General features: G+C 41.2%; 1 protein-coding gene across 1 annotated transcript; it reads right to left on the reverse strand.

The window, feature by feature from the left end:
• Nucleotides 1–12,155: 12,155 nt before the first annotated feature.
• Nucleotides 12,156–24,221, reverse strand: MORF4L2 (mortality factor 4 like 2). Its single transcript, XM_080652797.1, has 4 exons — nucleotides 24,110–24,221; nucleotides 22,657–22,728; nucleotides 15,708–15,808; nucleotides 12,156–13,707 (listed from the first exon to the last, which is right to left on the reverse strand). Exon 4 carries the CDS (start codon nucleotides 13,681–13,683, stop codon nucleotides 12,817–12,819), a length of 867 nt encoding a protein of 288 aa, XP_080508923.1. The 5' UTR covers nucleotides 13,684–13,707; nucleotides 15,708–15,808; nucleotides 22,657–22,728; nucleotides 24,110–24,221; the 3' UTR covers nucleotides 12,156–12,816.
• Between the last annotated feature and the right edge of the window lie 1,811 nt (nucleotides 24,222–26,032).

Below are 26,032 nucleotides of genomic sequence, written 5' to 3' on the forward strand. Positions count from 1 at the left end.
GACCTTCCATTAAGTATTTCTACTCTAATATTCTTTCTTTCTGTCATACCTTCAGCAACTTGTACAGACCTTTTCTTTCTTTTAAAAAAAATGTATTAGAATTCTTCACTCTTAGAAACCTTAATTTTTCAATGACAACCAAAAAGTAAACAGCCAGCATTTCTTAGATTGACATTTATCAACACACTTTAAGCACACTCTTAGTTTCAAGAAAATATACATTCAACAAAGTACAAGAGACCTTCTATGATAAAAACTAAGAGCAGGTGAATTAAAATGTGTTTAGCAATCAATGTTTCAGTATTGTATGCTATTTTAAAATATTTAGATGTTTATCATTTAACCCAGCAATGCTCCAAAATCTTTAAGTTAATAAAGACTTCGGAAAATTATGTATAGGCATATGAGGCTGGAGAAAAGGCAGGGGGAGGAGGGAGCAGGCCCTGCAGACTGTTCCTAGACCTCTAGCCACTTGGATTCAAAACTGCTGGATTTTTCCTTAGAGATAACATGCTAAGGTTTGGGAGATAATGAGCTCAGTTTTTGATAATAGCGGACTGTTAAGTAAGCACGTGCAGTAAAGAAAGTTGTTCTTTGGGAAAGGTGGGGTGGGGTGGGGTGTGAGAAGGTGCTGAGGTCAGAGCAGTTTTCAGAACATTAAGGGGGGTGAGAATGTTGGCCTTCAGATCTAAAGGCTCAGTGAGGGGTCCCTTCACCATGTCATGTCATAGAGGAGCTTTGCAAGAAGACTAAAGTTGTGAAACTGGAGGTGAGAGTACCTAGTGAGCCTGAGAAAGGGGAAAATTTCTTGTTCAGAGGAGGGGACAGTCATAGAGGAGATAAGGAGATAAGGCGTTTACAGTCCAAGGAATGGCTTGGCCTTGTGGGGTGAGAGAGTGAAACTGAGGTAGGTAACTGTGGTTTGGGACAGCTGGGTTTTATTGAGGGAATGCATGGTAGCCCCAGCCAGGCACCGAGGTAGAATGAGCAAAGAGTGAATGGGGGAATTTAGTAAGATGCAGTGTAGAGGTGAAGTGGCTAATGGCTGTGAGACTAATCCAGCAACCTCAATAATAGAGACTGAGGAGGGGACAAGGGTCCCAGCGCATTCTGAGAGGGCAGAATAAGTGGTCCCAGTGTCAATTAAAAAGGAGATCGGCTTACATGCCACCACAGTCATTACCCTAGTCTCTGTCCTGGTGATGTAAGGCTGTGGGGCCCTGTTAGGGCCTGCAACTTCTTGGGTGGCCAGTCCCAGGAGGTCTGGGAGCTCCAAACTGGATCCAGAGGGCGGCCATGCTGGACTGGCTGAGGCCTGAACTGGAGGGGCCAGACTACAGTCTGATTTCCACACCTTGGGCAGGGTCCAGGCAGGAGGTCTCGGGTTTGAGCAGGACTTGGCTCAGTGTCTTTCCTTGCTGCATTTGAAGCATTGGCCTGGAGGAGGCTTAGGCCCTGACTTACCCTTGGTTGGAGGACAGGCACTTCGTTTGGGGTTCATGAGAGTGGTGGCTAGGAGCTGGAAGGCCTTTGGGCTTTAGCCTTGGCCTGATCTTGCCTTTGTTTTTGGATTTGGGTCTCCTCGTCTCTATTATTAAAAACTTTAAAGGTCAGGTTAACGAGGTCTTTTTGAGGGGTTTGTGGACCTGTGTCTATTTTTCGAAGTTTATGGTGTGTGTCAGGGGCTGATTGGGATATAAAATGGGTGTTCAGAAGAAGGGTTCCCTCTGGGGTGGTGGGGTCTAAGGTGGTAAATTTCTGTAGAGGAGGACAGGAGGACATAGATGTCATGCCAAATCAGGACATAAGACTGGGCCAGGCACTCAAATTCCTTAGTAAAGGTGGTTGGGTCCGTGGAAAAAGACCTGAGATGCCTCTCAATCTATGTGAGGCTGGACATAGAGAATGGGACGTGGACTCAGACTATGCCCTCAGTTCCTGCTGCCTCCCTCAGGGGTAGAATGGGGAGGGAACAGAAGTGGCTGTTGAGGAAGGTGTTTTTGGGTAGCTTGCGAGTGAGTGTTAGGTGGAAAAGGGCTGTTTTGGAGCTCATATTCTCAGGATTTGGGCTCTCAGGAATTGGGGAGAAGGTGGTTGCTGGTTAAGAGGTCTGGGTTTTGGGAATCTACTGCAGGTGAGGGAGGGGATGTATAAGGGGGTATAGGTTTGGTGGTCTGCTGGGTCAAGAGTAGATTCAGAATCAGAAGTGTTAGGGGTATGATGTTTTGTGTGAAGGAGAAAGATCTGATGGCTAGAGCAGGACCAAGAGAGAGGATTGGGACTGAAGGGTGAAAAAGACCTGGATGTAGGGAATCTCTGACCATTTTCCATTGCCGTGACAACAATTAACTAAATTGTTCAGTGTGTTAAAATTGAAAGTGCCGTTTTCAGGCCATTGAGACTTATTATCTAGTTTAGGTTGTGGCCAAACAGTGTTACAAAATAAAGTGAGGTGGTTGAGCATGATCTCCCCCATGAGTGTGCAGAGGGAGTGTTAGCATGGCCCACGAAAGAGGAAGGGTGAGTGATAGATCACAAATCCAAAGGTGACTGTTTAGGGCAGGTGTCCCTGCTGCTAAACAAGTCACCATGAGAAGTAACGGGTGACTCTCTGGACTGGGTGGCCCCAATCCAGAAGGATCCAAAGCCAAACGGCTGAGGAGTCTTCTGGCCTACCGCTAGAAAGAGACTTTCTAAAAGTCAGTGAGAGAGGGGGGGCAGAAGACTCCAGATGAGGAATTTGTGGAAAGTCACTCACCTAGAGAAGATTGGTCGGTGTGGGATGGAGGGTTGCCGAATGAGAAATGCCAGAGTGGTGAGGGATTATGAATTTATCCAATCATCCACACACTGCACACCAGATGGCTGAGCCTGGATGGCTCTAGCACCCAGTGAGGGTGAAGCATGGTAGCAATCATCTTGGGTAAAAACTGCTGTTTAATTTTTAACCTTGATGTTCTGGCTTCTGTACTTATTTGCTTGCTAAAATAATAGAAAAGTTATTTTGATTTTCTGAACTTATATAAGTTATCCCATTCGATTCAATACTCCATTGATTGTGGTTTGAATATCCCAATGATTGTGATCTTATTGGTCTTTCGAAACACATTCCTCTGCACCTGGAGACCAGGACATCACAATTACTCTAAATTGCCTCAGTGGCTCCAGATAATGTGTTTCCGTTGACTGTTGACTCAGTGGTCCCAAGACCTGAAACTATAATTAATCTTTGGAGATAACTAACTTGCTCAATTTAGCTTCTGTAACTGCTTTTTGCAAACCAGGTTCCTCATTCCAAACCTAAAGATATAATCGATACCTTTGTGATATTTGCCTATATAAGCCTGATGTTGCCACCATTTCGGGACTGTGAGATTTGGAGCCATAACTCCCTCTCAGTCGCCAGCTTTATTGATTAAATGACTCATTAATTTGGTCTTGCATCTTGAGAATTTACTCGTGGGGTACATTACAACAAGGGGAGTCAGTGGCTTTTAAAGGACTTTTGGTGGCCTTTTTTCCTGGGCGGAGACTTTTTTATGCATACCCGGAGGGAAGATAATGGAATGTGGTCACCGCAAGTGAAATGTCGTCTCAGCAAAGGGAATATCCATAGTGAAATGACCTGGAAAGCCAGTTCCTGGGTGAGGGGTATCAATTCAATTGCTTGATCAAACCTAACAGGCTGATAGTAATAACTAATGATAATAATAACCATAAGGAATGGAACTGACAAATATTAAAAAGAACTAGTAAAAATCTTTCACTCTCGCCCTAACTGGTTTGGCTCAGTGGATAGAGCATCGGCCTGCAGACTCAAGGGTCCCAGGTTCGATTTTGGTCAAGGGCATGTACCTTGGTTTCGGGCACATCCCGGGTAGGGGGTGTGCAGGAGGCAGCTGATTGATGTTTCTCTCTCATTGATGTTTCAAACTCTCTCTCCCTCTCCCTTCCTCTCTGTAAAAAATCAATAAAATATATTTTTTAAAAAATCTTTCACTCTCACTCTGAGCCTCATTTCCTGAGCCCTATTTCAGTGTTTGGACAGGACTGCAAGAAAAATGGTAGACCTTTGGGTCTTGGGGGAGGGGAGGTGGATGGAGAGTTTAGGGAGCAGGAGTTAAAAAAAGGAGACATGGTGGATTGATCCCAAGGTGGTGGTCGTGGTGGTGGTGGTGGTGGTGGTGTGCTGATCCTCTCTGATAATCTGATCAAGGCAAATAGAAATTCCAGGGAGATGATACAGTTTTCGTGTTTCTGGCAAAGAATGAAAAGATAGGGCGGAGGCTGGGCCAGGAGAGATCACCCGGCTCCTGTGGTAGTGCTGTTGGGTTAATTTGGGATGCAAGCTCACTGTTAACATGGGCCTCGCTGGACAAAGGGCTGATGTGAATTAAAGTCACTGTATAGCTTGAGTCCTTTCCCACCCGGGCATCATCTTATTACACCTTGGATGCAGGCGGGCACGCTTCTGGACACCAGACTAAGAGGAGGACTACTGCTTGCCCGGGATCGGAGGAGGTCTGAAGGAGCAGAGGATATCCGAATGTGAAGGCCAACAGCTAAGCGGGTCCAGCACTACACTGACTACCTCCCTTTCCTGCCCCTGCTCTGGTCCATTTTGGGGAGGGGTCCAGAGGGCCCGGCGGTACGAGTTCACTATTGCAAGGAGAGTAGGCTGGCCTCAGGCCCAGAGAAACAGGAGGCTTCCAGAAATTGGATGTGAAGGTGGGAGCCACCAACAAAGTACCGGAGTGGAAAAGGGGGTAGGCGAGCGACCCGCAACACAGCCACGCCCTCTATCCATTATCCATTTTGATTCACAAAATGGTGACCAATAGGGAATGCTGGGGCCTGCGTGCGCGCCAGCTTCCTGTTGCGGAGGATGTGGGCGTGTCCGAGGGAGAAAGATGGAGGAAGAGAGGTAAGCACCAGGGATTCCGCCAACGGGGGTGGGAGTAGCTAGTGCCTGCAGCTCCCAGGGGTGGGAGTGGATGGGAATCCTTCCCGGGAGTGCATTCCCCCCCCTCTCTCGCCCTGCTGTGTGTGTTGTGTGTACAGTGCCACGCTATTGACCTGCTGTGTGGGTGTGTACATTTCCTACACTCACCCTGCTGCGTGTGCATTTCTCAACTCTGCCCTGCTGTGCGCTTATGTGTGCATTCCCCACTCCCTTGCCCTGCCTTTTGCGTGTGTGTGCATTCCCCATAATCTCGCCATGCTGTGTGTGTGTGTGCGCACATTCCTTACAACTCGACATGCCGTGTTTGTTAGTGTACTTTCTAAACCATTTTCCCTGCCATAAGTGTGCATTCCCAACACTCTCATCCTGCAGCTTGTATGTATTCCTTACACTCTCGCCTTTCCATGTGTGTGCATTCGTCACTCTCTGGTCCTTCTATGTGTATTACATACACTTTCATCATGTGTGTATGTATTCTCCACACTCTTGTCCTGCCATGTGCGTGTGTGTGTATTCCCCACACTCTCACCCTGCCATGAGTGTGAATTTCCTATACTCTCTCCTCCTTCTGTGTATGAGTATTAAACTCTCACCAATCTGTGTGTGTGCACTCCCCACACACTAATCCTGCTGTGTGTTCATTCCTCACATTTCCCCCCTTTTGTGTGTGTTTCTGTGCCTTCCCCAGACTCTCGCCCTGCTGTGTGTGTGCATTCCCTACACTTTCACCCTGCCATATGTTTATTCCTGCCTTGTGTTTGTTCATTCCCCACACTCTCTTTCTCCTGCCATTTGTGTGTGCGTTCCTTGCATTATCACCCTGCCATGGTTGTGTGCATTTTCCACACTCATCCTGCCATAGTTATGCATTTTCTACTCTTGCCCTGCTGTGTGCATTCCCTATAGCCACCCTTCCCTGTGTGTGTGCATTTCCTGCACTCTTGTCCTGCCATTTGTGTGCGTGTGTACAGGAAGTTCACAAAAGTAGTACTATGGATTCTTTTTTCCATTCCTCTCCTGTAGGAAAAAGGAGGTCTTTTTCCACAAGAAAATTTCTGACATAACACACCAGAAGGTTAACAAGATATCTCTGTGTGTCAGAGTTCTGGATTTTTATTTTTCCTATTTTCTTGTGCCGTCTCATTTTTCCAAATAGAATATCTGTATCTGTGAAACAAATATTATTATAAGGTTAATAGTGAAAAAATAAAATATTCTAAAGGATATATCAATGAGCTGATAATTGAATAGTTCTCACATCATCACTAATCCCTGCCTGTCCCCCAATACATTTTCATCATATAATATACATTTTAACAAGTTTCTCAGGTGACTCTATTACATTCTAAACTTTGAGAGCCACCACTGAGTTTGTCAGGTTAGGCCAGTGGTCGGAAAACTCATTAGTCAACAGAGCCAAATATCAACAGTACAATTGAAATTTCTTTTGAGAACCCAAAACCGACTTCTGTGCATGGGCCACAAAGTTTCAATTTCACTGTATGTGCGCGCCCGCACGTGGTATTTTGTGGAAGAGCCACACTCAAGGGGCCAAAGAGCTGCATGTGGCTTTCGAGCCGCAGTTTGCCGACCACTGGGTTAGGCTAATCCTGTGCTGAGGTAACAACTTCTAAACCTCAGTGGATTAACACAGAGGAGGTGTATTTCTATCACAATAAATGGCCAACATGTGTTGAGAAGGTCAGGAGTGAGGGGGCCCTGCTTCCCATAGTCTGTCAGGGATACTGGCTGACAGAGGTTTCACAACCAGAACATCGTTGGTCACTGGCAAGGGGAGGGTGTCCTGGAAATCTCACTCTTGTAACTTTAGTCAGAAGTAACATATAAATCACTGCTGTGCACAGCTGATTGGCCCAAACTGATTACATGGCCTCACCTAACAGCAAGGATTGGGGGTGGCTATTGGCCTAGGACAGTGGTTGGCAAACTGAGGCTCGTGAGCCATGGTTTGCCTCTCTGTTGACTAATGAGTTTGCCGACCACTGGCCTAGGAAGTAAGTATAGTTTTCTGTGTGCTCAGAGGGAGTGTATACTATAGAGTGAGAAAAAAGAAGCTCTAAGAAAAATATGCATAAAAATTCAAGGGGAATGCCTTTCTAAAGTACTAAAACTAAAAATTAAAAAGTGACAAGAGTAATACAAGAAAATTAGGTATCTATGAAGCAAAGCAAGATTGAATGTGCCCTTCGCTTGTTTTCTCTGTGAAACTATCTTGGGGATCTTTGTGTCTCCAGAGCAGTCGTCAAGGTTATGGCTGCCTGGTGGATGCTGGTGGGGCTGGATTCCGGATGGAGTGAGATGAGGGTCCAGGGGCTCACTGTGGCAGTTTTACAGACAGGATGAATCCATCCCCCTGGTGCTCTGAGGATTAGAAGGACTCACCCCAACCACACTCATCTCCAGGTTGTCTGGCTTTGGCTTCTCTGCTCCAGCCTGCAGCAGGCACCAGACCCTCCTAGGCTGATGGCCAGGCAGTCCTGGACATACTAGTACTAACCTGGAGGACGATGACTGGCCCCATCTGAAGGCAGAGCACTTTGCCTTTCCCTCCTTCTCTGTTTCTTTTTTGGAGAACTTTGTAGGGGAAGAGATAAAGCCCCCAGGATTTCTAACTGCGAACATTCGTTGGCATCATCTTTGAGCAAGATGATGTCTGACCTGAGCCTGACCAGGTAACTTGAAGCTGAAGCAGAAGGGGCTGGCCCTTCCTTAGAGTACAGTGAAGTGCCCCCACCTCCGGCAAGACCACACCCATCACTCCCTTACCCACCTTGCCCAGACTCCCAGAAGGGCCTTGAATGTGTCCCAGCCTGTTTGGTTGGTTCTCTGGTGACTTTAGCTGTGTGTGTGCCTGGCATAGTGCTTGTGATGTCTGCATCAGCCCAGGCCCAGAGGCACAGGAGATATGTCATGTCCTGAGGGTGAATACTACTAATGTTTATTTTTTAAATATATTTTATTGATTTTTTACAGAGAGGAAGGGAGGGGGATAGAGAGTTAGAAACATCAATGAGAGAGAAACATCCATCAGCTGCCTCCTACACACCCCCCACTGGGGATGTGCCCGCAACCAAGGTACATGCCCTTGACTGGAATCGAACCCGGGGCCCTTCAGTCCGCAGGCCGACGCTCTATCCACTGAGCCAAACCTGTCAGGGCACTACTAATGTTTTTGCTTTAATTTTGCTACACCAACTTTCATTTGCTTAGTACTATTTGCCTATACAGTATATTAAATATAAAATATACATTATATATTTTTCCATTCCATTATTTTGAACTTTTATGGATAATTTTAGAGCATCTCTGAGAAAAAGCATGAAACTGGATTCTGTGCTTTGAAAAAATCCCATCTGAGGTTTTCCTTTAAATATGATTTTAATGTATGTACATTATGACTACTGACATACTGTAGATATATTTCTACCTTCCTCCTTTGTGTTTTCTATTTACCATGTGTTTTTTCTTTGTGTCCTTTTCCTCCTCGTCTTTCCTGCTTTTGTTTGGCCAATGGAGTTTTCGTTGGTATTTAGGAATTTATATATCCTATTTTTAATCTTTTAGTGCTTATCATAAGAATTTATTAAATAGTATATTTTTTATATTTTAAACAAAATTGTGACTATCTCCAGCTTCTCTTTCTTTTTTAAAAAAAATATATTTTATTGATTTTAGAGAGAAAGGGAGAGGGAGAGAGAATCATCGATTGGCTGCCTCCTGCACAGCCCCTACTGGAGATCGAGCCCACAACCCAGGCATGTGCCCTTGGCCAGAATCGAACCCGGGACCCTTCGGTCCACAGGCCACGCTCTATCCATCGATCTAAACCAGCCAGGGCAGCTTCTCTTTCTTATACAAACTACTACATTTTGAAATTTTAAAAATGTACACAACTTCTGATAATTGGCATTTCTATAAGCAAGCAAACTGTTAACCATTATTATAGTTCACTGTTCATTTGATTGTAGAGAAAGCTCAGCTAAGTGTTACCTTCATAATGAATTAGGAAAAAAAGAAGAAAAAAGAGAAGAGAAAAAGCTCTTTAATTTTTAATGGTATCTTTAAAGACCTTAAGAGTGTGTGGACTTCAGGTGGTTCTCACTAGGCATGCATTTTTCACCCTTTCTTTTTGGGAAGGAAGAGAGAATTATACTTTTTTGAACATTTATTCTGTGCCCGAATTTTGTCTTAGGCAAGACAAGCCTTATAATTAATGGCCACCTTCTTTACTTTTTGGGTGTTTCATGGTGTCATGAGAGTTATTTCACATGCTTCTGCACCAATCCACATTCCCCTGAATGGAAAATGGGCTTATTTATGTTGATAATTATATTGATGAAAATAATAATTATTACAGCTGTTTATTGTGGACCCACCTTGTCAGCTGTGTGCTGAACCTCATGGGGGAAAATATACAATACTTTAAAACCACCCTTTATTTTTAGAAGGGAAGCCATTTAGGCATCTAGATGGTTAGATGAAACTATATCACCTGTGTAGTTTCAGAATCGAGAATCTTGCTAAATCAACATATATTTAAAAAATAAACATTTTTATTGATTTCAGAGAGGAAGGGAGAGAGGTAGATAGAAACATCAATGATGAGGATCATTGTCCGGCTGCCTCCTGCATGCCCCCTACTGGGGATCGAGCTCGCAACACAGGCATGTGCCCTTGATCATAATCGAACTTGGGACCCATGTCTGCAGGCAGACGCTCTATCCACTGAGCCAAACCAGCCAGGGCTAAATCAACAGATATTTAGGTAATAGTTTGGGAACACATTATAATTGCTTTCTTTTATCAATAGGATGGCCTGATTTAGATCCTAATAAAGTAATTTAGGTTTCTCTTGAATATTCTAAGGCATTTTTTAAAAAAGGAACTAAAAGAAGAAATCAGCTAAAATAAAAAGAAACCACTTATGAACTTAACTGGAAAATACTGAATTATCAGTCATTGAGATGCTAACATGTGTAATGTATTCTTATGTTTTCTCTCTTCCCTGTCCTGCAGAGATCCAGGAGAGGGAGGTTTGTAGCAGAACTGGAAGTAGAAGCTGCTGGAAGCTAGTGGCTTTTACATTTTGAAAAGGATTATATTCCTTGATGAAATCAAGCCAGATGTCCCTGGATGGGAATGGAGGGCATTTGAGAGCATTAAGAGGAGAGGTCAGGGTTTGCAGGTCCTTCCAGTAGCAGAGATATGATTATTTCTTCCATGTCAGGACCCAAGGGAAACTCTGTGGTAGGCTCAGGTAAGCTGGGCACCTAGTCTTGCCAAATATTCCCCTACTCAGAGGATTGGATAGAGGCAGGAGGGACAAGGGAGCTAGATACTTTAAATGAGCGTCTCGTCCCTAACTAGTGTGGAGACATCTGATGACAGTGGGAATCCACTTGCGATCTGGTGCTAGCTAACACCATAGGATGTTTGTATAGCTAATGGAGATGAGGATCCCCAATAATAACTTAATTGGGTAACCCACCAACATGCTATGGTTATATCTCAAGGTCATTTTATGCTCACTTAAAGGTAGTTTTAAAATGTGGTATTTCTAATATGCGAGCTAAGATCCAATTGTTTGCTAGACCTCCTATTCAAAGTTTTAGTAACAAAGGAAACAAACCCTTATAGAGTGTTTCATGAGTATCACAAGCTATTTTACAACTGTCCTCTGAATTGATGAGTTCTTAAGAACTCAAGTAGTTGCAAGCCCTAGGTCCCACAGAGGACAATTCTAAGAATATATTTCAGGAATATGTGTGCTAGAAACCTCTCATTTGTCTCCCTGATCTACTTTTCCTCCCTGCTCAGTGTCTATGTAAACTACATCAAAGGTCTTCCTGGCCCTTTGGCTTTTAGTTTGGCCAAAGGGAAATACCCAGTAGGAGATAGAAAGGAGGGAAGAGTGAGGTCAAGTATACCCCCCAATCCTGGATTCTTCCTTTGATTCTCTTTAAGGTCCCTGTAAGCTGACTACATCCGTATGATCACAGCTGCTGTTAAGTAGCCCATACCATACAGCTGTCTACCATTCCAGTAAGCCCTCACTGCTCCCACTTTCTTTACCTCTTCTTTTCCTAGAGGTAGTAACACCATATTACAAGCTGAATTGTGTCACCACTAAATTCGTATGTACAAGTCCTAACCTTCCCAGTACCTCAGAATGTGACTGTATTTGAAGATAGTCTTTACAGAGGGAATCAAGTTCAAAGGAGGTCCTCAGGGTGGGCCCTAATCCAATGACTGGGTTCCGTATAAGAAAAGATTAGGACAGAGAGGCACAGAGGAAAGACCATGTGAAGTCACAGGGAGGTGGCCTTGTATAAGCCAAGGAGAGAGGACTCAGAAGAAACCACACTGCTGACACCTTGATCTGACTTCTAGCCTCCAGAACTGTGAGAAAATAAATTCCTGTTGATTAAGCCACCCAGTCTGTGGGGCTTTAATGTGGCAGTCCTAGCAGACCATGATCCTCCTACTCTTCTGCTGACAGCTTGGGAAAAATTCATTAGTAAGCCCCTTATATCATCCATTTTGAGTCCCACTTATTTCCTGCTGGGACCCTGAACTGATCCAGTAGGAATATATGTGATTCTTACTTCCATATTTGTTCTTACTATAAATTTCCATATAAGGTAGACTCATAAGCATAGGCATCCAACATCCACCCCTCTCCTCCACAGATCCCCTACTCTAGGATTCCCAATGCTGTGTCCAAGGGATTATAAAAACAGGAAATATGACATTAATGCTGAAACAAGGGGAAGCTGCTTGTTATCCTTGCCCCAAAATCTTCAAGTATCTCTGATAGAGGTAATACTGAGGGGGCTGCCCATGCTTCCTCTTATGGGAAAGAACAAAGCGTAAGTTTAAGGGACTGTTATAATACCCACAAAATATCCTATTAAACCCAGCCCAACTTATAGGGGCAAGAAGCAGAGACCAAAGATGGCTCTTCCAAGCAGCAGTATAAAGTGATCCCACCTTAAGAAGCCACACTGAGAGGAAGTGGAGGGGCAACTGGCTTGACAGGGCACACTCCAGGCTGCCACACCCAACAGAAAAAGGAATTCACCAGGAGTCAGAATACTGACACCACCCAGGTCTTTCCTGGGCCTGCTGACGAGTCAGCTTTAGTAATATTAAAGGCACAATGCAAAATTACTTGCTTTGAAATTTAGAAACAAATTTTATTTAAGATCTGAAATACAGTTCCTAAAATATCAACTTCTCCAGAAAACCGTGGCTACACAATAATGCATTGCCTCTATCATGTTAGAACGTGCATTAGACTCAAATACAAAAACCATGAGACAAACCACCATCCTTCAACAATTTGAGCAAAGATAGAATGCCTAAGGAACAACATAGATGGACTTGCAGAGGATGGGCTGTTTTACTTCAAGCACCATTAAAAAAAGAGCACAAATGCATGGGTTTTCAGGTATATACATTAAGTTGAACCTTTGGCACTAGGAATCAGGGCATTTTTATCACGTAGCATTAACACATAATTAGAAAATTGTGTAGTGTCAAAGGGATAGAACCACCAGCATTCAAGCAATGTTGTCAACTATGCAAGAAAATGTTCTACTGAATGTTTCTTTTTTTGTCTAATTACTGCATACACTGGTAGCAACTTTGAAATGAGAAAAGGAGCTTGTACTCCTCCTTTAATTTTCTGTTTAAAACAAAACAGAAAAACTGAAATATAAGCCCTGTTATACATTAACAATTTTAAAGGACATCAATTATACAAGAAAAAGACTAAGAACAAAAAGAGTGTTTACAGATACCAGACATAATAGTGAGTGGTCAGTAGACCCTCACAGGGCTTTGCGGTGGTACTCAGCCGAAGCTACTTTGTAATCACTGGCAGTAAACAGAGACGCAGCATTCTTTGCCAGATATTTTAGGAAATCATGCAAATAGCCCAACAATAATGCAAGGCTCTTCTCATCAAGGGGTGTATATGCCAGCATTGCTCCGATTCTTACGAATAATCTCAGTAGGTGTGGTGCTCCATAAACCTGGGACATGGGCGCATCAGGGTGAGCCAAGAGGATTTCAGCATACTGGGGCCTCTCAAATTTGTAGAGCAGCTGAGTGCCCAACATCACATTGAAGTATTCTTTTATTCCTGCAACAACTTCATTCACTGCGTATTCCTTATTGTCGACATTTCCCTGTGATTTCTTGCAGCTTGCATACTCTTCTAGTATGGCATCTACATTTTTCTTAGCAGGGAGTTGAAACAGCTGCTTCTGCCTGGTAACTAAGTCCCAGTCCTCAACAAGCCATGGTTTTAATTCTTCAGGAATCTTCACTTTAACTTCCATTCTATTCTTAAATGCATCCTCGCTTTCAACAGTGGGGTCAGCCCGGGCTCTTTTCTTCCGAGGTGGCTGAGGGGCTTCGCTGGTACTGCCACCATCCCCGTTTCCAGGAGTCTTCTGCTTGTTCTTTCTGGTCTTCCTCACAGATCCAGAAGGGGGATTCTCTGCAGAGCGACCCCCCCACCTGCCCGGGAGGGCTGGTTCCAGATTCTTCTGCTGTGGACCAGTTGTCTTCTTTCCTGATGAGGCCCCTCTCATCTTACTTCTCTGCATATTGCTTCTAGTTGGTTTTTTGAAGTTGTCTTCTTCTGCAGATTGTTGTCCACGAGTTTGAGAACCCTGCTTTCTGGAACTCATTCAACCCTGTTTTTATTTCAACCACTGTAATATATAAAGTATTTTACTTGGTTGTTTTCTATAGTGACCTTTAACACACTATGCTTCACAAAGGCCCATTAAAGCCCAGTACATGCTACTCTCTTGGAATTTGAATTTCAAGTCCTATTTCAGAACCATTTCTAAGTGTCTTACTACCCCCCTCCCTTTATCCTCATTACCGCCCACTACCTCATCAGACCTGCCCATAAATTCTTTTTTTTTTACATCACCCAAAAGACAGGAATATAATTTTGGAGAAGAAAATAAATTAAGTGGGGAAGAAACTACAAAAGGCAGTGGAATTGAAATTCAACAGCAAGAATGACAACATGAAAGAAATAAGAAAGATGTACTTAACTGGAGGCAAAATGAGTAACAGTATAGGTTTCTGTAGAAGTCCAGGTACGCCTGAACTAGAATGATGAGTCAAGAGAAACTGAATACAGAATTTGGTAAATGAAGGAGTGGGAGGAGTCAAAAGTGCCTCTGCAATTTTAAACCTGGGTAATTAATGAATTAATAAAAGCACTGACTTTTAATGGTTACTTTGGAATCAGCAATACAACAATAGGAAATAGGTAATTCATCCATTCATTCATCTATTCAGTCAGCATACATTACTGCATATCTGTTTCAGAACAGGTACTATGCTATGTGCTAGCGATTCAAATATTTAAAGTGATAATTGTAAAACAAGGACAGTGGTGGGATTGCATACTGGTGCAGCCACTATGAAAACAGTATAAAGATCCCTCAAAAAGTTAAAAACAGAACTACCATGTAACCCAGTAACTTCACTGATGGGTATTAATCTGAAGAAATTGAAAACACTAATTTGAAAAGATAAATGTATTTCTATGCTCATTGTGGCATTATTTATAATAGCTAAGATATGGAAGCAACCTAGGTGTCCATTGATAAACAAATGGATAAAGATGTATATATATACCACATCTTTATTCAGCCATAAAAAGGAATGAAATCTTACCATTTGCAACAGCATGGATGGACCTAGAGGTTATTATGCTAAGTAAAATAACTCAGAGAAAGACAAATATCATATGATTTCACTCATATGTGGAATCTAAAAAACAAAATCCACGAACGAAACAGGAAGAAACTCATAGATGCAGAGAACAAACTGATGGCTGTCAGATGGGAGGGGGTGGGAAAATGGGTGAGAAAGGTGAAGTGGATCAAGAAGTACAAACTACCAGTTAATAGGGAATATAGTCAATAACTATGTATGGTGTCAGATGGGTAGTAGACTTATCATGGTGATCACATCATGAGGTATATACATGTCTAATCACTATAATTAAAAAATAAATTAAAAATAACAAGGTTAGTACAATAATAGCTATAAATAGACTATTTTGGGAGCAAACAAATGGTGCATGATACACTTTCATGATAGCCTGTTGGAAGAGATGATAAATTGGTGAGGGGGAAGTCAGTGATGACTCCAGGTACTGAGAATGGGTAATTAGGTCATTAGTATTATCACCAAATGAGACCGCATCCAGAGGAGAACATGGATTAGAGAAGAAAGAAGTTAATTATTGGATCTATTAAGTGTGAGGTGTGCAGTAAACATATGACTTTAAAGCTCAGGTGAGAGGCCAGAGCCAAAAATGGAGACCTGAACATAATCACTACACAGATGGTAGCAGAAATTATGAGAATCAACGAAATCATTCATGGAGAGGAGAGGAAGAAAAACTGAACCAAGTATGGGATTCTCGGAGAAAAAAAAAAACACAAATAGGAAAGAATATTTAAGGAGTGAGTAGAGAGAGAGATACCACAGGTGAAACAAAGTGGTCAAAGTAGCCATAGAGGAATTAGGAGAATGTTGTTTTGGAAGCCAAAGAAGTTGAGTTTCAATAAGGAAAAGGGACAATCTATAGTATAAAATGCAGAAGCAAGGGCTAGTAAGATAAGATGAAAAAGAGTGTTATAAGATTCTTATGGTGTGACAAATAACAATTTCATTGACTTACATAATCCTTTCTTCTTGGTCTTCTAAGAACTTCTAGTGCTTTCCCAGATGGAATCTTACAGATCTTCTGAGAAGGTATGGAAGGATGAGGTGGAAAACAACCTAGAAAGAAAGCAAGTATCTGCAATGAAGATGAATTTTTGTGAAACACAGAAAAAAAATCTAATTATAAACACGTAGTTTACAATTGTGGTATCAGAGAAAAAAATGAGTTTTGCTGTTAGACATACTTCTATTTTAATTAGGCTCCACCATATAGGAGTTGTCAGGCCTTAGGCAAGATATGTAAGCTTTTTCTCATCTATGGAATGTGGCAAATTACCTGTAGCCTTCACAGGTTCATGTTAAGAATTTCATAAATATGTGATTAAACAGCTAGCATAGTACCTTGCAGGAACACCTGCACATGTGAATAAGGACACAAAGATGTTCATTGCAGTGATGTTTTTCAATATTGGAGAGCTGAAATACCTAATTATTCTTCAATAGGGAAATGGCAATTTATTTTTAATCCTCACCGGAGGATATTTTTCCATTGATTTTTGGAGAGAGTGAGAGAGGAAAAAACAGAAAGAAAAATCAGTGTGAGAAAACACATTGGTTGATTGCCTCCTGCACGAGCCCTGACCAGAGCCAAACGGGCTAGGGTGGGAAATGGCAATTTAAATTATGTATGCACACTATGGAAGAACATTCAAATGAATTAAGCAGAGATCCATGCACTGACATGGAAAGATGTTCAATTATATATTACTAGATGCCCGATATTCATGCAAGGGGCTCGGCTTCTGCCCACCCCAGCAGCCGCCTCGGCCCTTGCAGCCTCAGCTTTGTCCGGAAGGACATCTGGTCTAATTAGCATATTATACTTTTATTATTATAGATTAGGTAAATAGGCAGGTTGCATAATAGGTACAATAGGATCCCAAAGAGATAGCACAGGGAAATAAGCATCAGTCTCAATTCTAATATACAGTGTGATCCAATTTCTGTTTTAAGTCAATGTGTATAAGTGCATAGAAAAATATCTTGATGGAGAAATACCAGACTATTAAGGTCAGGGTAACCTCTAGGAAAGAATGGGGGATGGTAGACCAGGTTTCTCTGGTAAGTACAACTTTCACCCACAGAAAAAGCCCTCTAGCCAACCTCCAGTTCTTAAGACAACATGGGCAGGTGTCAGGGAAACCCTGAGGGGGAAATAAAGAAGCAAGCAATGCTAGAAAGCTACAGCCCTGAATCAGGGAAGCCAGTTATTGGGAATAAAGGCCTGGTGCTAGTGCTTTCATTAAACAAATGATATCCCCTAACTCAGTGGTCGGCAAACTGCGGCTCTCGAGCCACATGCAGCTCGTGAGCCGCCGTTTGCCGCTTTGTTGACTAATGAGTTTGCCAACCACTGCTCTAACTGAAAGGACACAAAGTTCTGAGCAGAAATTAAATGGCAACTGTGGGCCTCAGAGAGCATCAAAATCTGTGAATACAGAAAACGACCCTCTCGGAATCTGTGAATTATCAGTGACCAGTGTGGCATGACTATCATGCTTACAAAATAATTTTTCTAAAAAAAAATTGTGACGGGGACATGGTTAAGTAATGTAGGTGAAATTAAAAACCCTCACCTGGGGCTAATATAGTATAGAGCTTCCATAAACAAGGGAATAATTAATCTATAAATTAGCGAAAATAAGATGGGCCAGTTCCAACCAGACTGTAAAACACACAGAAGTAGAGCCAGATTGGACAGTAAACTATTTTGGAAGCCACATTGGTCATCCGCAATTCCTTAGTGAGGAGGAACTTAATAATGATAGCTGAACGTATTGGTATTGATTATGTGTGTATGCCTAAAACTACAAAAAGAATTCTACCTGGCTCTCTAAGTGGGTGAGTTCTGTCATTCTCTACAAATGCTTCTATCATTTATATAAAGTCCCACGTTGAATGAAATATCTGATACTGCACAGAAAATACCTGTACCACTAGTCAAGGTTTGTGCCCAGTGAATAAAGCCAGGAAAGCAGCCTCTCTAAAGAATTGTCTCAGTACCTTTATTTTCACCTGAGTATCCTACAGATCAAGCAATTATTATTACCTGTGAGCCAGAAGCCAGGCATCAAAGGTAAGGAATACCATCCTTTTGATTGACTGGTTCCTACTTGTCACAGAAGTTTATGGATAGCCTTACTCAGGTCACTGCACTCTACCTCTATGGACTGGTGACAGATGTGCTGGGCACATCCTTCATTTAAAAAGTTGGCACTTTACAGTGCTTTATTTTGAAGCAACACTTATGTCCCCAGTGGGTATACTATAGTGAATCAAATTGAGGTGATTCAACTAATGGGGGAAATGGAGGCACAATTTAGGGATAAGTTGTCAAATATTTTTTTACTTGTCTTCTATAGGTCAAGCTCAGGCATTATAAAAACATATCTGTGTGTTTACCTTAATTTTCTATCTTAAATTTTTGTGTAAATATTCATTCAAATAGAGGTGAGCTCCTACTGGATATCAAATCTCAGATCTTCCCTTTAAAAAAATTTGCAATTTCCGCCCCCTCAATTTATCCTATAATTAAAGCATTTCATATTATTCCTATAAGTTTCCCAGATGCAAATTTAGTGGGTCAAGAGGTAATATGTTGCCAAATTACTTTCCCCCAAAGTTTTACCAATTTCCCATCTCACATTCTGGTCAAATAGCACTGGCTAGCTATTTGGCTATCCTCATTTAATTTGTAAATTTGGTAAAGAAAACAGGTTTGGTTTTTCAGTTTGCATTTCTTTATTAATGATGTTCTAAACATTTAAAAAATGTCTATTGGCCATTTATATCTTGGCTCTTGCTCTTTGCCATTCTTTCTTTAAAAAATATTTATTGAAAGTATTACATATGTCCCCCTTTTCCCATTGACCCCGTTATTAGTGATTCCAACACTTATAGCTCAGACATTTTATGTCTGATGTTAAGATTAAGTTTTATATGATGAAATATGTAGTTTTTCCTTTCATTAAGTTTAAAAATTAAGATGGCATCCTTTTATGGATTTTATATTTTAATTCCTTAATCTACCCAGAATTTATTACGTAAATTATGGACTGAAAATCTATATACTTTTCCCTAACTTATTTTGTGGCACCATTTATTGAGTAATTTTTCCTTTATATACCTACAAATACCAAATACATTAAAGATGCAGGCATTCTCCTTACCACACCCCCTTCCCAATCCCAGAATGTGTGCATGCTTTCAAATCTTTTTATGTACACATTTACACAAATAACATACCTTTAAAACTAAGTGTGTATGTTATACACATAAGTGAATATATATATCATGCATTAACTTGGTCTTGACAAAGTAAAATACATATTGCTCTGCATCTTTTCTCATGGACCTTCTTCTGTCTGCATATACCTAGAGTTCATGCTTTTTAATATCCACATCATTCTATAATTTCTACAGAGCATAATTTACCAGTTCCATATTAATTAACATACACAGCACACTTTAACCAGTCCCATATCAATACTTCATTATTACAGAAATGCTATAATAGACATCAGTGTACAGATATATTAGAGCATTAAGAAGTGGAAACTGTTCAAAGGATTTGCTAATTTCTTTGATGAGATAAGAGGCAAATTACTTTGTAAAGAACTGCTTTAATTGGCACTTCCAGCAAAAATGTAAAAGTTCATTCACCCACACCTTCAGCAACACTGGATAAAGATTTTAAAGAAAAATTTGTTTTTTTGGGAGGGCAATTTAAAAAGATATTTTATTTGAATTTGTGTGATATTGAGCATTTTTCATATATATCCTTTTCTTATGTAAATATTTTGGCCCCTTTTCTACTAGGTTGTTTCTTTTATTGATTCCTAATGATTAAAAACTCAGTTTTTTTTTGGTATGTTGGAAATATTTTGTCCAAACTGTCAATGTGTCAACCTTTTCATTTGTGAACTTTGGCATTTATGTCATGCCTAGGAAAAATGCTCCCAGAGTGGTTTAAAAATAATTTCCTATATTATTTGGTTGTTTTTTTTTACAGTTTCTTCCTTATATATAACAAATTTCCCCAATATTAGAGTCCATCCTTTCCCCACTGATTTGATATGCTATTATAACATTCTAAATTCCTATAGGTATATGGGTCTCTTTTAAGGTACTCTCTTCCTAGTAATTTTTGATTATTCAATTAAAAATATTTTTATTCATTTCAGAGAGGAAGGGAGAGGGAGAAAGGGATAGAAACATCAATGATGAGAGAAAACCATTGATCGGCTGCCTCCTGCATGCCCCACACTGGGGATCGAGCTCGAGACCAGGGCATGTGCCCTGACAAGGAATCGAACCGTGACCTCCTGGTTCATAGGTTGACACTCAACCATTGAGCCACACCAGCCGGGCTGATGATTCAATTTTTAAAGTTATCACTGTTTCTAGGATATCTATTCTGTCACAGCAATATGTCTGTTCTCACACCAGTTATCACATTGGTTTAATTATCATAGTTTAAAGCCATAAATGTTGCCCTAGAGCAAGGGCATGGGGAACCTTGTTTCTGCTAAGGGCCATGTGGATATTTATAACACCATTCACTTAATATAGACTTCTGTTGCTATGAAAAAAAAGCTCCTAGATTTATTGAATTTCAAGTCTGTCCTGCGGTTACTTTGGCAGGGCCAGATCAAATGATTTTGCAGGCCTTACACAGCTGGACGTTCCCCACCCCTGCTCTAGGGTAACATTTGTAAATGAATTCCAAGGATGTTCCACGCAATATTATTTGAAGTATAAAAACACTGGACTTTAGCTAGAGGACTATCAATAGCGATTTGGCAAAATAAAAGGTGGTTATATCCATAATATGGACTATCATGCTAGTTAAAGGAATGCCACTATGAAAGGAATAGAATTCTATAAATGGACATGAAGACACCCCAAACAATTTGATTAAAAATAGCAAGTTGCATCCTAGCCTGTTTGGCTCAATGGATAGAGTGTCGGCCTGTGGACTGAAGGGTCCCGGTTCGATTCCCATCAAGGGCACATACCTCGTTTGCAAGCTGGATCCCCAGCTCTGGTTGGGGTGTGTCAGGGAGACAACCAATCAATGAGTCTCTCTCACATGATGTTTCTCTCCTGTCTCTCCCTCTCTCTTCCACTTTCTCTAAAAAATCAATGGGAAAACATCCTCAGGTGAGGATTAACAATAACAAAATAGCAAGTTGCAAAACAGTACCTATAGTATTTAAGTAAAACAAAATATTTTATATATATATATATATATATATATGTATATATATATCCATACACATTTTAAAACAGGTATATAACTTAGAGATCTAGAAGGAAATAGAACTGATAATAATTGTTAATTCTGGGAAGAGTAAGAGAATTGGGGTGGTGAGAAAGAAAACCTAAATCTACTCTGCAATATTTAAAATTTTTATATTATAAGGAGAATGTCACATATCAATTCTGTGACTAAAAATTTATATTGAAATATACATATTTAATCCACAATGTTTTTCTGATCTATTCTTATCCATGGATTTCACATATAGCTAGGCTTTTAATTATCACAGTGTACCGTATATTTTGTAGGCATAGCATTCAGATTGGTTTCTCTCCCTCCTTATAAAGTCTTGCCCATCCTCAAAGGCCAGGTCAAGTTTCTTTTTCTCCTAGAGTCTTTCTCCATTTCTGGCTACTCTGGCTCTTGCCTTCTCCGAGCTCCTATTGGCCTAACAGTCTACCTCCCTCCCTTTATCCCTTAATCATTCTCAAATGGCGTCTTGTAAAGGGGTTTTGTGTCTACCCATCTATTGCATGTTTTCCACCAGGTAGTGCCCTCCTCTGCAACCTCGCTTTCAGAAAATAATATAAACGGAATATATAGTGATTCCATAGGTACATGAAACTGTTGAGACGGAAAACCTTCCTTCATCTCTCTTCATGTAAGTGATGGGTCATTCAGAAATGCAGACTCCAAATACTAACATTTTTATGTATGGGTGTGTAAAAAATGAGTATGAACAACATCTCCTACAGTTTGTTGGAATAAACCTTTTAATGCATCTATATGTGTCACTTACATTGATATCAAATCTCTCCTGGATCTTGGGACTACTTTGTGTCACAGATTTTTTTGAATCTGAGACAAAGGAGGAATAATATAAAAACTGTTAGTAGACTGAATATGGTTATAATTTGCTGGTTAAAATTATAGTTTCTGGAAATTAGACTCAATATCTTTCTGGATTGTTAGGATGAATCAGAAGTTATAATTTCAGAATTTAGTTCTAGTAGTAACTACCGCTTCTGGAAAATCAGGGAGAGAAACCAACAGTATTATTTTTTTTACAATTCCAAAAAGAGGTATCAACTGCTTTTAGAAGTGTACCAGAAGGACTAATAGAACCATAATTATTAATAAATCAAACACTTAACTAGTGTCAAGCATTGTCCTGATACTTTATATGTAATCCCCTTAACAATCCTATGAAGTAGGAACTATTATTACCTTTATTTTACTTTTGAGGAAATTTAGGGATAAAGTGAATCAGTATCTTGCCTAAGATCATACAGTTAAGTGGCAGAGCCAGGTTTTAAATCCAGGATGTCAGTATTTGTTTTTAACTACTAAATTATGCTGCATACTGGATGTCACAAAGAAAAGCAATACATAAATGTATGGAACTATTAGGGATCAACTGTAGTATCTTTTATTAAGGAATATAAGATTACACAGCCCTCTGTTTTTTAGGTACTTTATGTAATGGAAGCACCAATGGACTCAGCTCCATCTTTCCCTTCTTAGAATGGAGTGCTTTCCCTGATAGATACTTACTAATATTTAAAATATTCCCGGACAGTAAAGAAGGTTATGTGGAATTATCTTGTTTGAGAACAGAGGCCAGGAGAAGGGAGGCACTTACCCAAGATTTTATAATCAGGATCAGGCCTTCTGATCCTTCCTATGCAGCAAACTTAGCTTTTCTGATAATGGCCTAGAAGGTCAAACAAGGGGACAAGAAAGGACATAAAAAAGATATGAGATGATGGTTTTCTCCTCCTCCATCAAGCATTGCATTTTATCACACACAAAGGACAGCACAGCTGATAAATAATGTACAAGTGTTTCTTTTTCCTTGTGGTTACATTTTCAAATTTACTTTAGTGTACATTTATCCTGATTTTTGAGAAAGTAATTTGTTTTTGCTTTTTTTTACTTTTTATTAAGGAAAATTTCAAATGGTTAAAAATGTAGAGGGAATATTATAAACCCTTTCAAATCCATCATCCAGCTTCAACAATTACCAACTGAAGGCCATCTTGTTTCATCCCTAACCCCACCCACTGCTCCCCCCAAGTCCGATTTTTTTAAAGCTCACAAAATAGCTGACCTTCTGTATTTTATTATGGAAAATTTCATACATATATCAAGGAAGACAATAGTATAAGGAACCTTATATGCCCATCACTCAGCTTAAACGATTATTAACTTAGGGCCAATTTTGTTTTATCTATACTCCTCCCCACTTCTCCCTACTGCTGTGATTATTTTGAAACAAATCTTAGTCATAAATGTATTTTGAAGCCAATCCCTGACATTTAAAAAATTTAATCCGTATTTTCGTTTATATCTCTGTAAGAAAAAAGACAATTTGAAAACATAATCACCATACCATTATAACCTCTAAAAAAATCGGCATCAATTCCTTAAAAACACATCAAATATCAAATCCATCTTCAAATTTTCCCGATGTATTTGAAACAGCTTTTTATTTTAATGTCGGTGTGTTCGAATCAGGATCCAAACAAGGCCTACTCATCGCATGTGGTTCATCTCCAGCTCGCTCTCCTTCTCCATCTCTTTCTCCCCCTCCCCCATTTTTTTTTAAACTTTTCAATATGGAAAATTCCAACCCCCGCTATTCTGAGCTAATTTCCAAATAGTACATTATTTCATCAGTGAAGACTGATATATCTCTCTTATAGGTCTAATTTCTTCTAGGAAAGAAATCAATGGGCAAGAAAAGCACTATAATGAACGAATTTACATAATTTATGTTTTTTTCTCCACGGATTTTTCTCTCCACAATAATAGCTACTATCTTTTGGAGCCAGGCTTCCTATTAAATACCTTATACTCTCTAACATACAGTACACGCTTCTGAGGTACACGTCTCTGAGGTCAAGACTTATTATCACCATTTCACAAACATGGAAACCGAGACACAGAAAGAACAGGAGTCAGCCCGAGCTGGGCGTTGGCGTCGGAACCTGAATTCAGCTTTGCCCTATCGTGAAACCATTAGTTAATCTTTTCTATATACACGGCGAGAAGAGGAAATCGTCAACCCTTTCTCCCCACCCCCACCCTGAAACCTGAAATGGGAATCCACTTCTTCCCAGCAGCGGACGTGTGATCACCGCCGTCCCTCCAACAGCCATAGTAAAGCCAGGTTTCTCTGGCAACTGATATCCAGAGGCAGACACGTCACCCAGGAGGCGGGCTTATACCCTTCAGCCAATCACAATCGTCTTGTCTAAGTTTTAGAATGTTCCATAACCAAATGATTGGACGAGGCCCATCACGTCACAATGATACTTCGCCGCAGTAAAGGGGGGGGTGCTAGCAACCTGCTTCTTCACGGTTAAGGATTGAAGCAAACCAGTCACCATCCTTCTTTAGTGTGGGCCCTGGCCAATGATATTCGTCCTCTTAGGTTCTTAGCCCGCCCTCCAAAAGCGCGACAGTTGGTGGGTTAGAAGTCTATAGGGCAGGGTGTTCACGTGGCCTATTTTCACGACCCAGAGTTCCCCAGAACAGGTTTTTTTTTTTTTTTTTTCTGCAGGGAGGCATTATGGGGGCTTTTTTCCCCATTGGGAAAGGAAGTGTCTACGTGGCCTACGGAAACAGGATGGGCGGAAATGAGCTATGCTTCCCGCGAGTGGGGAAGCGCGAGGTCATATCTGGGGCCACACCCCCGAACCACTTGTGCAACTCTTGGAGAAAAAAAAGGCAGAGTAACGGTTTCGATGTGTGTGCGAGTCGGGACGGTGGGTGCTGCGGGCGCGTGATGGTCGGGCAAATGTGGATGTGCGCGGGCGACCTCGTTCGGCTTTGGGGATGGGGTGTGCGCGCCAACCCTCTTGGCGCTGGAGGCAGTGGGTGTGCGCAGGCGCGCGCCGCTAACGTTGGTTTGTGTCAGGGAGCGAGGGTCCGCGCGCGCGCGCGCGTGCGTGTGTGTGTAGGCGCGCGTGCGCGCTCAATAGGGAGCGTTCTGTACTTTTATTTTTGAAAATTGTTTTAATGAAAAACAAAATAATTAAGCCAAGGCGATCATACCAGTAATAACGGGCCTTTGGTAGAACTATTTCCATGTCCTCTATAATTTAAGTTTAAAGCCTAAAAATACGCTTTCTTCCCACATTCTTCTTTTGTGCCACAATCCTGTTCTAAACCATAGCCTTCGGATGGGTAAGAGCCAAACCCTCGCATTCACATCTTAGCAAGCCCAAGGAGCAGCTTCTTTCCTGTTCTCTAGTATCTTTCTCCTCCCTCCCTGCTCCCCAGCCCTCCCCTTCCCGCAAAGTTGCGTGCAATTCTGGCACAAAATTTTCCGCTGAGAATATCTATGTAGACAGCCTTCCACTCCACTATGGACTCCCAATTCCTGTGGGGACTGAAGCTCTCACCTTTTTGTCCTGATTTTCAAGCACAGTGCATTTCAGGCAACTACGCACTCAGTTAATTTTCAAGAAAGTTCTGAGAGGTTTATACCTCTTGAGTCTGCCGCCAGATGCCGCCAAACCCCAGCAAAGGATAGGTTGTTTGGTACCTGAAATGATGGGATTTTTCTTCTCCCCCTTTCTGATTTGCTGAACTGTGTGTGTGTGTGTGTGTGTGTGTGTGTGTGTGTGGTCATTTATTGCTAGGGAAAAATCAAACTAACTTCTATAAATAGCCCTACCAGGCCGGGGACTATGGCCCTACATCCAAATGTTTTTCCTGGTTTCTTAACTTCTTAAAAAAAGGAACACCGTTCCCCCTCCATCCCTGTCTTCTTTTTTCCTTGCCGTTTTTTGGGGGTGGGGGAGAGGGGTCAGGTTCATTAATCACCCCAGGGACTGATGCTGATGAAGATTCTAACCCTTTCTGTGCACCTTTTCAAATACTCAACCCCCATCCACACTCCTCTCCCCACCAAATTGTTTGGTCAGTAAAGACATATAAGAACTTGGACCCTGGTATTGAAAACTGATCTTTTCCCTTGAAAATTTGTATTAGACATGAGTTTATACCTT

The sequence above is a fragment of the Plecotus auritus genome, assembly GCF_963455305.1.
Source record: "Plecotus auritus genome assembly, chromosome: X".
NCBI classification, from domain to species: domain Eukaryota; kingdom Metazoa; phylum Chordata; class Mammalia; order Chiroptera; family Vespertilionidae; genus Plecotus; species Plecotus auritus.